Below are 14284 nucleotides of genomic sequence, written 5' to 3' on the forward strand. Positions count from 1 at the left end.
TGGAAGTGAATAATCCAGGGTGCTCACTAGCTCCACAGAAACCTTTTATAAATGTACTAAAATAAGGTTTTAAAATTAATACTTCTAATTAATATGTAATTTCTAGATTGTTCATTAGGCAAAATAAAGGACAGATTGGATGGTGGGTGAATGGAATGTTTTTTCCAGAAATATATTGAGGTGAGATTTCAAAACTGGAGTAATTAAATGCCATTCCATGTTTAACTTAACCAACTGTTCATCATTTCAGTAAATAGCTATACAAACATAATGTCTAATAATGTTTTCAACAAGCATATAGTGAACACTGTATTTTCAATAAATAGAACTTTTAACTGAATAAACTGAAATTGATTTTCAAATAGGAACATAGGAAGTAGGAAGAGGAGTAGGCCAAAAATGGCCCATCGAGCCTGCTCCGCCATTCAATACGATCATGGCTGATCATGGCTGATCACGCATCAGCGTGAACTATCCTAATCGATATTATTTATTGCAGGTGATGGTTTAGTCTTCAGCACTTCAGCTCCTCCTCTTGATGTATCTTGAAACAAAAGAAGTGGTGTCCTCAAATACATTATTATTCTTTTATATTCTTTTCTGAAATTTTGGTTCATCAGTCCATATATAATGGCATTAAGGCAGCTGTTAAAGTAGGCCATGAAATAACTGAGGACAAAGAACCACTCTGGAATTTTTGGTGCAATCTTCTGTGGATTAATAGCCACAGCCAGACCAATGAAATTCAGGGGTGCCCAGCAAAATGCAAATAACACAAATACTACAAACATGGTCAGAAAGTTTTTGAAGTCACTCTGTTTCAGTTTTGGTGCTATGTCCATTTTGACACGTTTTCTTACTTGAATAACCAAAATCCATATTTGCAGGTAGCAGAATGACACCACTGTGATAGGAATTAGGAAGTGAGCAATCACCACAGCAATGGTATAAGAGGAACTAGATGTCTGAGTAAATGTACAGGAATAGACACGGGCATCGTACTGTAAGGATCCAACAAAAAAATTTGGTACAATGGCGAACACAGTCAATATCCAAATCAGAAATACAAAGATCATTGTGTTTCGACAGCTATATAATTTGTCATAAGACAGACTGTGACAGATGTAGCAGTATCTGTTTATGGCAATTGCTGTGATGTTGAAAATGGACCCTATTACACTTAGACCCAACAAAAAGCCACTTAATTTGCAGTGAATATCACCAAGGAACCATCCATTGTGAAAAATTGCGAAGAGCACCAGTGGATATGGATACACAGCCACAACAAGGTCAGCAAATGCCAAACTCACAACGAAGGCATTACCTGCAAAAGAATAAGAGAAATATCTATTAAATTAAATGCAAGCATTGTTTACCCCCCCAATAAAGATATTCTAGTGTCACTTTAAAATTAAAAATATATTAACTGCTTTTTCAACTCTATCTTTTGCAGGATTGTACATAACTTGATATATGTAGATTTAACTACATAGCAAATAGAAAACATTTGGAGAAATGGTTAGGAATGAGTTACTAGCTTTGTGTGCATGAACTAAAATTATTCCTCACCACCAAATCTAAAGAGAGAATGAGAGAGAAAGATTCTGTTCACTACAGGCAACATGATGAAGCTTCATTTCAGCTTTCAATTTAGGTCCCTGAACAAGACATGGGTTGACAGCAGATGAATAGGTGAGATCAGAATATGGAAACAGCATTAAGAGAAGAAGCCACCTCAGCAAGGCTGAGCAATAGCTTATCTTCACCGTTGCATATATATCGTCATTTAAATTGGTGATTAGTAGCTCAGGAAAATTATGAAAAGTGATAAATTGAACTGGAAATTGATCTGAAGTATGGTTTTTATCATGGAGCTTGATTTGTAACCATTTAACTTTATTGGATAATAAAACTTTGAACATGTAAAATTTGTATGTACTGTTTTAAGCTAGCCCATCTGAAGGAACATTCAGAAATGTTTTGACAAATGATTAGCATATGCAAAGTTATTTTTAACTGTTAGACTACATTAACAACAAATATTCATTATCTATTTATATGATACATTTGGAATGTCTTCTAACAACTGAATGAATAGGTCTTGGTACACTTGTGGTTTTAGAGATACAGCACAGTAACAGGCTCTTCTAGTCCACAAAGACATGTCATCCAAATGCACCAATTAACTAACAAACCCCCGAAACAATTTTGGAGTGTGGAGGAAACTGGAGCACCCCGAGAAAACCTATGTGGTCCTTTGGAGAACATATAAACTCCTTACAGATAGCACCGGATTTGATCACGACAGGCTGGTGCTGAAATAGTGTTGAGCTAACTGGCACATTAACTGTGTTGGCCTTGGGTTTTTTACTTCATACAATCAATTCATTCATTTATTGAATATTGAAAATAGGTTTATCAAACAACCCGGCAAATACACTTGGTGCAACCTCTTAAAACCTTCACTGTTCAATGATCGTCAACCCCATGAGTCAATGGTTGGAGAATTACATTCTGAAGATTGACACATTTTCAATATAATCTCTTAAAATGATTAAGTTTTGTGACAGAATATAGATAAGTTTTTGGGAGATAAATTGGGCAGGTGTTTTAGTGTAGGTCATATACAAACACTTAAAAACAGATCTTATTTAAAATGCTGGAGCTCTGCTCATGCTAGACATGTCAGGGCCAACAGCCTTTGCAAAAGCTTTGGAGAATGCCCAAGAGACTTCACTAATGGATTGTTGTTGAAAAAAAGGCAACAGATGAAAGAACTTGTTGGAGTCGCAGATTGTCTGGAGGGGAACTTGCTGTTCTAGGAGGGTCATGTGGTTTTGCAAGCAGAGAGAATCAAACAGGCTTTCTTTCTGAGAGAGTGTGTGTGTGAGAGAGAGAGAGAGAGAAAGAGAGAGAGAGAGAGAGAGAGAGAGAGATCAATTCTACAGCTTTAAAGTGCTTAGTTCAGCCTGTTCAAAGCCCTTGTGGTTCATGCAAGAGGAGAGGACTGGGTGTCTAATGTCTCACTTGGAATAAGAGAAACAAAAAGGAAAGCTATGATGACGTGAAAGAAAGAGGTTATCATCAGGAAAACCCTGATGGGGCAAGTTTCTTCAGCAAGACACTGAAGTGGTTGATTAGAAAGGAATCAGTTGTGGGTGTCCAGCATACAACGAATCTCTCTCTGAAAACTGTCAAGAACCTTCCTGAGTGGTAACCATTTACCCTTCAAGCACCAAAGCCTGGTGAACTTTATAAATGTTAAATTCTGTGCACAGTATAAGAATTGCCTGCAACCAGTAAACTTGGAAGAATGAGAAATGAGATTGGAATGTGAATCAAATAACTTTTCTGAACTTACGCACATATTACATACACGTGCGCTTAGAATTAGAAGGGGGTTAAGTTAGTTTAGTTAAGTCAGTTGTGATCATTTAAAGTCAGATTCTGTTTTCATGTTTAAAGATAATTAAAAGCAACTTTTGTCTTGGTGAATATCTATTGCTACCGGGTTTTGGGGTGTTCTGGGCTCATAACACAGGGCAGTCATGACATTCTTTCTTTAATTTCCTAATTTCATGCTAGGGTACATTTTGTACATTCTGCTCCAAGAATGATCTGTAGAAATGTGGATGAATTAATCAGCAATTAAATGAATGGCAGATAAACAAAGACTGCCTTGAATCAGATACCAAATCCTCACACTGACTTTCGTGTTGGATACTCCATGTTGTTTTGATATTAAGCAAACTTTGTATCAGAAATGTACTTTCTAGCATTGATATATTTCCAAGTTCTTGGACAATTTGTTAGAAGTTGAAACACAACCTGATAAGTTGTAAAAGAACACGCTAATGATTTAAATTATTATTTTTTTAAAAATGTGGACATACAACATGGTAACAGGCCCTTTCACCCCCTGAGTCCATGCCACCCAACTACACCAAATTAACATACAACCCTCCTGATAGATTTTAAATGGTGGGAGGAAACCGGAGCATCTGGAGGAAGCCTGCATAAGCTCAGGGAGAACATACAAACAGGATTCAAACCCCAGTCCCGATCGCTGGCATTGGAACAGCATTGCACTAACTGCTATACTAACTGTGTCACCCCCTTCAAATTGAGAAAATATTCAACCTTCCCTCTGACACCCTTCCTCATCTTCCATCTACTAGTGAGCATTAAAAGGCAGATGGTGATATGTTAAAATTTACACGTTAAAAACTTCATTTACTATATCTTTTTGGGCAACATTTTCAAAATTGGACATGGCAGTTCAATCCACAGAAAATGTTTGGTTGATTACAGTCTGCAATCACATAAGTCAGTGAATTACCACTGCTAAAAATCAGTTCACATCAGCAGGTATCATGGGATCAGTAGATACCAGAATTAAATTACTCAGTGGATATGCTTCATACAAATGGTAAATTATTTTCCTTTTACAGTTACTTATAGAAGTATATGAATTCCAGTGTGTGCTTTGGCCCATACTGGCAGGTATAGCTAATTTACATAAGTTTGCATGCATTATTTTGTACCAAAGTGAAATCTCTTTTTCCTAACATTGCAACAGCTCAACATTGGAGAAATTTACCATCTAAATGAACAGCCTTACAAAGAAAACTCTGAAATATGCATGAAGGTGATCGAACATTACTATTCATAAATGACACCTTAAAAATGAAAGATGAATTCATGAAATTACTTCAAATATTTCCTCAATCATCACTATTGTGTGGAAATTGATTTGCATTTTCTGTTTTTCTCTATGAACATTAATTAAAGCCCATGTGTGACCATTTCCAAAGCAAATTACACTAACCGCAAAACTAGAGTGAGATCTACTGATTTCATTCACATGTCTTACATGCCCCATTTATTGGAGACATGCACCACACAATGTCAATTGTAATGCAGCAGTTTTCCACCATGGTTAACATAAATTGGAACTCAAAGCTTACAAAAGAGCTTTCGCCAAAAAGACACAGCAAAACCTGGTCCCCACTATATTCCCCAGTCAGATATCATTGAAAAACCACTTAGCAATCAATAGGAGACTTCATAAACAGTTGTAAACATCACAGGAGATGGGTTGTATTCTTTAAAAAGTACTCAGCTTGATAAACCCAACATTCAGGGTTTTTTTACAATAATCGCTCCTTTAACTAAATGTGGCACACTGCTTACAGTAGTGTTTGAGTGGCACCATCAGGCCAAGCATCCGAGATAACTGAGGAACATGGGGGGTAGAGGCACAGAAATGGAAACACGTGAAAACCTAATCACAGTGGGATTTCATAAGTACAAGATCTTGCCCTGACCTCTCTTATGAGCAACACATCCTCAGACTAGAGCAGTGGTTTTTAATCTTTTACTTTCCACTCACATACCACTTTAAGTAATCCCTATGCTATCAGTGTTCTGTGATTAGTAAGGGATGCTTAAGGTGGTATATGAGTGGGAAGAGAATGTTGAGAATCACTCCTCTAGACCCAATTGCTACTGAAATATTTTGTTTGTGAAAAATTGTAATTGGCCCATTTCCTTTGGAGTTATGAAACCGTGCACATAACGAGTCAATTAGGTACGATTAAAACAGTGGTTTTCAACCTTTTTCTTTCCACCCACATATCATCTTAAGCAATCCCTTACTAATCACAGAGCACCTATGGCATAGGGAATACTTAAAGTGGTATGTGAGTGGAAAGAAAAAGGTTGAGAACCACTGCTTTAACTCAATTCCTCTGCCTCTGTCACATCTACTGCCATAACTTTTTAAAGTATGAATATTAAAGTTTAAAATCATTTGACCTTCATTCATACATATTATTCATTAATATAGTCAGTTAAGGAAATACTTCTTTTAATGCTACCTATACTTTCCCATCAATAACTATGAAGATAGAGAAAACATGGGACAGATCTCTGTGCGGATCCTCTTTTACCACACCACATCCTTCTCCATAAAAAAAAACTGTAAAGAAATATAACTACATGTATTAACAAAATAACGCAAGAATAAGATCTTTGGTGGGCTGAAAATGAAGTTGCAATATTTAGAGCTTTCTTGTAATCAGGCACTATTATGTACCAGTTTTTTGTTCCATAATATATTTATATAATGTAACAGTCATGTGAAATAATTACCAAGACTAATAAATTAATTTTGTTATTATATTATTAATTTCCTAGGTCTTGGCCAAACATTGTTAAATAATTTCAGTAGAAGGAACAGAATTCCTTGAACCTCTGGGTTCAAGAAAATTATTTTTTTCACCCAACAGCTATCAGTCTATTCAAGGTTCATCAAAAACATCACCTTATTTGCCTAACTGCAAATTAATTAGATGAATATTTATTGTTCATATTTCTTAAAACACCAGGGGCGAGTACAGCAAATAAACATTGGATATGTCAAAGGTGCTTCATCAAATCAATGGGAATCGAATGAAAGACATGCTTGAAGGACATAATCATGGTGTTCAATGGCTTTATCATTTGGATTTCTCTTGTTCCTTTAATGAATAAATCACACAAGCACATAGAGCACCCATGCACGTACCCATGCACACACATTCTCACATGCACACAAATGTAGTTAATGACATCTGACATTTCTTCACATCTTTAAACTGGTATAAGTATGCAGATTCCATGTTTAGATACCATCTAAGTGAAACACGAAAGTCTGCAGACACTGTGATTGTAGTAAAAATGCACCAAAATGTTAGTGGAACTCAGCCGGTCTTTTCAGCATCTATAGGAGACAAAGATATATTGCTGACGATTTGGGCCCGAGCCCTTCTTCAAGAAATAAGAAGAAAAGTGTATTCATTAAGGAAGGGCTCAGGCCCAAAATATCAGCAATATTCCTTTGTCTCTTATAGATGCTGAAAAGACCATCTGAGTTCCTCTAGCATGTCAGTGTATTTTTAGGTATCATCTTACCTTTGATCACTACATTTCATACATACCAGCAATAAATTGCAATTGAAGATTGGTATATGCAAATGACAAAAGAATGACAGACATAACCCAAATTTAACATGTCTTTGTTTTCATCTCTTTTAATTTCTTTATCACTACAGTTAAATTGCTCCCTGAATCTCTTTTAGTTGTTTTATTAGTGTTTCCAGTTCCTTATAAAGTTCATCCAACTCTTTTATTACTTCTCTTCTCCTGTTCTGATACCTTTACTTCACATCTTCTTTTAAAATATTGAATGGAGTGAAACACTTTTTCCCAGCCTTTTAATTCAGGCACCTGCCTGCTCTACTCACACCTCGAGGAAGGGCTCAATCCTGAAATGTCAGTTATGTATGTTTACCTTCTATGGAGGTTGAGAGACCTTCTGCGTTCCTAAACATTTCAGAATCAGAATTTATTGTCATGGGCATGTCAAAATTTGTTGTTTTATGGCAGCATCACAGTGAAAACATTTATATGAACCACCTTAAAAAAAATGAAAATAGTGCAAGAAAAATAAAAGGTCAAGAATCTTAATATTAGAAATTTGTGGAAAATCCAAAAGCTTGGACTGAACAAAATGCCTTATTTGTAAATATCACAAGAAATGTCTATTGGAAAGATTCAATTTGGCTGATAATTGTTCGAAAGGGGCAAAATTATTTCAAATAAAAAGATCCTTGAAACTTTGAATACCTTTTGTATGTCATTCCTTGAAACTTGCACAAAGATGGTTGAAATAGATGGCTATCTATAATTGGACTAGCCAATAAAAAACCCTAAATTCCAAAGTATTTCCTGAACTGAACCCAAATTCTCAACCTATTTTTCATGGACAGATTATTTGTTAATTTTGAAAAGGAAAATGGTAAGAAGGATCCTAAAATTGCCCACATGGAGGTTTTCTTACTAAACTGTAATTCCATTTCTATCCAGGAAGGGCGAATCACTGATTTATCCAAATGTAATAGTAAAAGTAAATTACGTACATTAATCGCCCAATAGTATAATCTGAAATCTAGAAGTGATCATCCTCCATTTAAAGTAGTGTTTTGAAGACAGGCTTTATTTAAACACGTTTTTCTTTTTCCCTTGCCAAATATACACAGAAATGGCCCAATCCAGCGAGCTGATAAAGGATTTGGGGATAAAAATTGGTAATGCTTGAAAAGTATACAAGAATCCTTTTTAACATATGATTTTATTTTCATGGTAAATTAATAGCATGTATTTTAAAATAATTCACTGGACTTAAATTCAGTCCCAATGGCTGGGATTAAAAAGCATTTGTAAAGAGTCTTGAATATAACTTTTTCAGGTGAAGATTGGTACTCTAGAAATGGAGACTCTGGTTCGCAAAGGGATTACCAAGAAATTTATCTCAAATATATATTTCGTTCTTCAGGCAGAAGCCCCTAAATAAGGGCTAGATAAGTCCACAGAGAGTTAGGAATCAGAATTGGGTATTATTTACTTTGCTGATCTGTCCTACCTCGGGACAGCATGAGCATATAATGAAAGGTTTTGGCTGGTGCAATATAATTTTTGGCATTAGCTGAACCTTACTCCACAAAAAATAAATTAATGGAAATCTGAATTATCCAATTTATGTTTTTGATGTGGTCAAGATATGGGAACCTTTTTGCATTCAACCTGGTCATACCCTAAGGTGAGATTCTTCAGGGAAGATTTGGGAAATCTCCTGGAACAAATTACTGGAATTTGATACCCTCAGGTGCCAGAATTGTTTTTGTGGTGAAAATTAGCAGATATAAAACCTAAAATGTGTCTGTAAAAATAACAATTGAAATTTGTTAAACTTGGTTAAGTGATAACCAGGAAATGCATAGCCGTTACTTGGAAATCTGATTCCCAACTGAGTCTGACCCACTGGAAGTCAGAAATGGATAGTTGTGTTCCCCTGGAGAAGATTTTTAAGAATACAGAACTCATATTTAAGATATATGGGGGTTAACCTTTGATGATTCCACCTTCTGGTCTCCAATACCACTATCTCCAGTATCCCTACCGATGTCTATGTCAAGACGTTATCCCTGAAGGGAAAAAGAAATCTCTGGATGAATCTCATAATGTTTCATCTGTATGTAATTAATGCTTTTGGAAAACAGATGATTTTCTCACATCATATAGCAGAATTGCCTCTTTTTCTTTTTTCCTTTCCCTTTGGTAGAGGAAGTCTTACTCTTTTTTTTTCTTTTCTTCTTTTTTGTCTCCTTCCTACTTTTCTTTTAAGGATCGGCACGTTGTGTAATTGTGTATTCATAAAGAATTGTGCAGACTTTGATCATTGTTGATAAGGTGTTGATTCTTCCTTCTTTGTACATCAACATATAGTTCATTTTTGGTATTTTATTGTATACATCTGTGTTGTTTCTTTGATTTGGTGTGTTTTGTTACTTCATGTTGATGGAAAATTTTAAAAAATTAAAAAATATTGGTGCTCTATACTCTTGATTAACGATTCTTCATTTTGTGCAAGACATTGCTTATTACAGTTTAAAGTGGTGCACAGAATTCTTAGGTTCTAATCTTAAATTATCCCATTTTTATGCAGATATTGATCCTTTCTGTGAGAAATGCAACATTTTTGAAGCCTCTCTAATTCATATGTTCTGGCAATGCCCAAATTTAGAGAGATTCTGGAAAGAGATTTTTCAAAATCTATCAACAATTCTTAAGATTACCCTGGAATCCTGTACATTAATTGCTCTGTTTGGTTTTTCCTTGTGATTCAATTGACTCTATTGGCATCTCAAGAAAACAAGTCTTATATTTTACTACATTGATAGCCAGATGATTTATTTTATTGAAATGGAAAGGAGATGCATCCCCTACTCATATGTAGTGGCTATATGATGTCCTATTTAAGTTTAGAGATGATCACATATAATATTACAGATCAAAAGTTTTAATTGATGAAATGATGGGACCTAGTCTTAGAATTTTTTTTATATAATTGAAACAGTTAATAAGTATTATACATTTTGGTAATTCTTTGTCTGTTCTCAGGGGGTCACCAGTGATTTCACATCATTATTGATTTATTTTCTTTCAAAATTGTAACCTTGATTAGATGGAGGGGATTATATTAGTTTAGTTTAGTCCTTTAGGGTTTTCTTTTTTTAATCCATAGTATTATTTTAATAGTCTAATAATGGGTCTGATATGGTTGCATTCATTAAGTTTATTACTAGAATGAATTATTACAAGTAACTATTAATGTAGATATGCACATTTTAGTATTTACTCTTTTTCTCTCTCCCTTTGGTATATATTTGCTTGCATACAATTTATTCATTATGTAATCATCATTTATTATGTATGCCTATTATGTTAAACTCAATACAAATATATTAAAAAGAAAAGAAAAATAAAAAGTCAATATAAGGCAGTGTCTGAGGTTAATTGTTCATTCAGGAATCTGGGAATCTGATGGCAGTGGGGAAGAAGTTGTCCTTGTGCCACTGAGTACTTGTCTTCATGCTCTTCTACCTTTATTCAGATGTAGCAGAGTAAAGAGGGCATGGCCTGGGTGGTGTGGGTCCTTGTGTTTTTATTTCAAAATACTGACATTTTAATTATAACAAAATCTTGATATCACTCAAATGGCATAATTACATTTTAACCAAAGACTGAGTTACATCCCTTAATCCCAGACGTGGCATATGTAGGACAGGTATTTCAGAGCTCCCTGGTTCACAGTATTTCTCATGTTCATTTCACCAGGAAAGTGTCAAGCTTCCAGATTGCTGAGATCATATTTTTCCATATTGTAAATGGATCAAGAAACGAAAGTCCAGCAGCACTAAGAGTACATGGGCCTCCCAGAAGAGAACATCGACAAATATAATGCCCACATGCAATGTGACCTTTTTCTGTCTCGTTTTGAGGAACAACATAAGTGTCATCTGTGCTTCTTTAGATTGACTGATACAGACTTTCTAATGGTCTCCCGCCTGATGTGTTGGAGTTGTGGGAGGGGCAGGGGAAGTCTACGTGGGAGATTCACAAAGTCAACAGTCACCAATATTAATAGTAGATTCTAATTGAAATATAAGTCAAATAATGTACATAATAAATGACTGAAATGATTTCACTCTTAATAAACCACCAAAAAAATCTCCAAAATAAGCAGTTAGTAAATTATGATTAAAATTAAGGTGATTTTTTTTGAGAGAATAGGAGATATAAGGTAAGGAAAGAAATAAAAAGGGCATGTGCCCTCTCCAGTTCACATTAAAATGTTAGGTTAGTATTTTTTTAGCAACCTCTAAATTTCCACCCAGAAATGATGGCAGCACAGATTGATGTTCAGCTTGGGATGTTACATCTGGTGATAGAATAGATCCAATTAATTAATTGAAGTATAAATCTGTTATTTGTATATGCTTCACTTTTTAAAAATATGAAATTTTAATTGTGTTTGTCACTACATAGAAAATCCAAGTGATTCAGCTTGAGTCTTAAATTGCACTTTGAACCATGAATAAGTTGACTCTAGATTGTAGGTATTTGTCATAAAATAGGCCACCTATTATTGAGTCATGAGTCATCACTCTATGACTCAATGACATATGGCTTATTTCTTAGACTTCTTTTCAACAGGTGTAAGCTTTAAGTATTAGGATTAAGAAAATGTCAAAATAATTATGTTGGTAATTTGGAATAGATACTGTAATAACATGTAATTATGCAGTTTATTGTGCTTGTAACACTATAGATATTCTTCGAGCACTTGAAATCTAGGCGATTTCTAAATGAATACAGTTTGCAACTACCAGTCCAAAATATGATCTTAATATTCAACAAATGGATGTCCCAATTCTATAACATAGATGTCTTCTAATTAAATGCCAGGTGCTCAGAGGACATATGATGAAGACAGAGATCCTCCAGAACAGTATGAACACAGCATTTATTATTGTTGAAAGCCAATCATCCTCAACCAAACCATTGGCTGTTTCACTCCATCATGGCAGAATGGAATGATCTTTCGAATGAGATAATTGCGGCAGAGTCCCTTCTGTCATTTAAGAGAAGGTTGGATGTGTACATGGAGGTGAGGGGGTTAGAGGGTTATGGGCGGAGAACAGGAGGGTTGAGCTAGTGGAGTTGTTCTATTGAACCGGTGTGGACTTGAAGGGCCGACATGGCCTGTTTCCCCTCTGTCAACGGTTATATGGTTATAAGGTCAGAACTGATGATACTTGCTCATGATTTGACATTATTCAATTCAATTTACAATTCCTCAGATAATGTAACAGTCCATACCCACAGCAGCAAGAGCTGGATAATTTCCATTTTGGGCTGTTTTGGCCAGATGAGGACCAGGCAATGACCATCAGCAACAAGCACCTACTTTTCTTCCTTTACCATCTCTGAATTATCTGTAACTAAAATCTTCATTGATTAGACAATTAACATCACCAGCTATATAGATTATGTAGGGATTTCAGCATTTGGTTCTATGCCAATGACCCAGTTCCTGTATCCTTAAACCTTTCTATCTTTTATGAAATATGAGATAGGTCAAATAAAATAACTTGATTTGTGCTCTTTCCATTGCCCATGCACCTTGGCTACAAAGATCACCATCTGCAACTGTGGTTCTCAATCTTTTTCTTTCCACTCACATACCACTTTAAGTATTCCCTATGTCATAGGTGCTCTGTGATTACTAAGGGATTGCTTAAGGTGATATGTGGGTGGAAAGAAAAAGGTTGAAAACCACTGTTTTAATCATACCTAATTGACTCGTTATGTGCACGGTTTCATAACTCCAAAAGAAATGGGACAATGACAATTTTTCTCAAGCAAAATATTTCAGTAGCAATTGGGGCTAGAGCAGTGGTTCTCAACCTTCCCTTCTCACTCACATAACACCTTAAGCAATCCCTTATTAATCACAGAGCACCCATGGAATAGGGATTACTTAAAGTGGTATGTGAGTGGAAAGAAAAAGGTTGAGAACCACTGCGCAAGTAGAAATTCCTCGGAAAATATACTACGCAAATAGAATCATTTTAAGTTTCCAATTAACTTACTCCATAAAACAATCCATTCTTAAAAAGTGCTGTAAATTCTGCCTGGTCTATATTTGTATAACTTATTTCATTTTAATCAGTTATCAATTACACTCAAATGATAATTAAATGATTTCAGTTAGATCCACTCATCAATTAAATCACCATTTAACAGCATACTTTCTTCATTGGTAAGTTACTGCATATTGGAAACACCAGGTTGGAAGATACTGCTTGCTTGCAATTCTCACAGGGAAATCTTGGCTGCTTGGAGAACTGTAGCAGCATCTCCTGGACTTTTGCACCTGCATACCGCAGTGCAGAAGTTTGGAAAATACTGGAGATCACCAGTATAAGTCCTGAGGTATTCCGTAAGTGGGTGATTGAAAGGCACTTCATGTCTGGTCCTTTTGCTTTTTAAAAAATCTTTATTTAAAACATAATTTTTCATTTGATGAGGTAATTTTTTTTGTGACCTACTCATTTTTACTGTGGATCCTTTATTAATTTTTAGTTAATGATGACCTATCAACTTCACACTTAAAATGAACAACTAGCTTTTCTATAAATTCTAAATATACAAGTAGTTCTGCATCACACTTTCAGGCCATGCCTCATCACCTCAATCGGCAGGACAAACTTCTCTTTATCTATTCCCATCTGGAAAAAAAACAATCAAATCACTGGATGGCATAGTTGGCATAGCGCTTAGCGCAATGCTGTTACAGCTCCAGCAAATGGGACCAGGATTTGAATCCCGTGTTGTCTGTAAGGAGTTTTCACATTATCCCCATGTTAAACTGGGTTTTCCCTGGGGGCTCTGGATTCCTCCCAGCATTTAAAGCTGTGTATTGGGAGTGTAATTGTGCGGCAAGTGCTCCTGGGCCAAAAGGGCTTGTTTCTGTGTTGCATTTCTGAACTTAAAAAAAATTAAAAACTTGTATTTAAAAATTTAATTAAACTTTCTAAGTTCTGGGCAATAATGATAAGTGTCTCTGTGATAATGTGTTATCTTTTTCCATTTATCATTGCAATCAATCATATTGAATTTCTTTCAAAGTCATGAGTTCCTTTTGAAGATACAATGCGCAGAAGTGTCATACTAGAAACCATAGAACAATACAGCACAAAAACAGGCCCTTTAGCCCTTCTAGATTGTGCCAGACCATTATTCTCCTTAGTCCCACTGACCTTCTCCCTAATTCTACTGTTCTGCTCCCCAACCAAAGCCCTCCATACCCCTCCAATCCATGTACCTCTCCAAATTT

The 14284-nt window shown here is 35.5% G+C and overlaps 1 protein-coding gene across 1 annotated transcript in view; it reads right to left on the reverse strand.

Moving 5' to 3' along the window:
• Window positions 1-405: 405 nt before the first annotated feature.
• The window catches only part of mtnr1bb (melatonin receptor 1Bb), a 70667-nt gene continuing 56788 nt past the window's right edge, over window positions 406-14284 (reverse strand). The window contains exon 2 of the mRNA XM_069890847.1: window positions 406-1324. Coding sequence (XP_069746948.1) covers window positions 477-1324 — 848 coding nt within the window. The 3' untranslated portion in view covers window positions 406-476. The remainder of the gene's footprint in view (window positions 1325-14284) is intronic.

Source organism: Narcine bancroftii, chromosome 7 (assembly GCF_036971445.1).
Source record: "Narcine bancroftii isolate sNarBan1 chromosome 7, sNarBan1.hap1, whole genome shotgun sequence".
NCBI classification, from domain to species: domain Eukaryota; kingdom Metazoa; phylum Chordata; class Chondrichthyes; order Torpediniformes; family Narcinidae; genus Narcine; species Narcine bancroftii.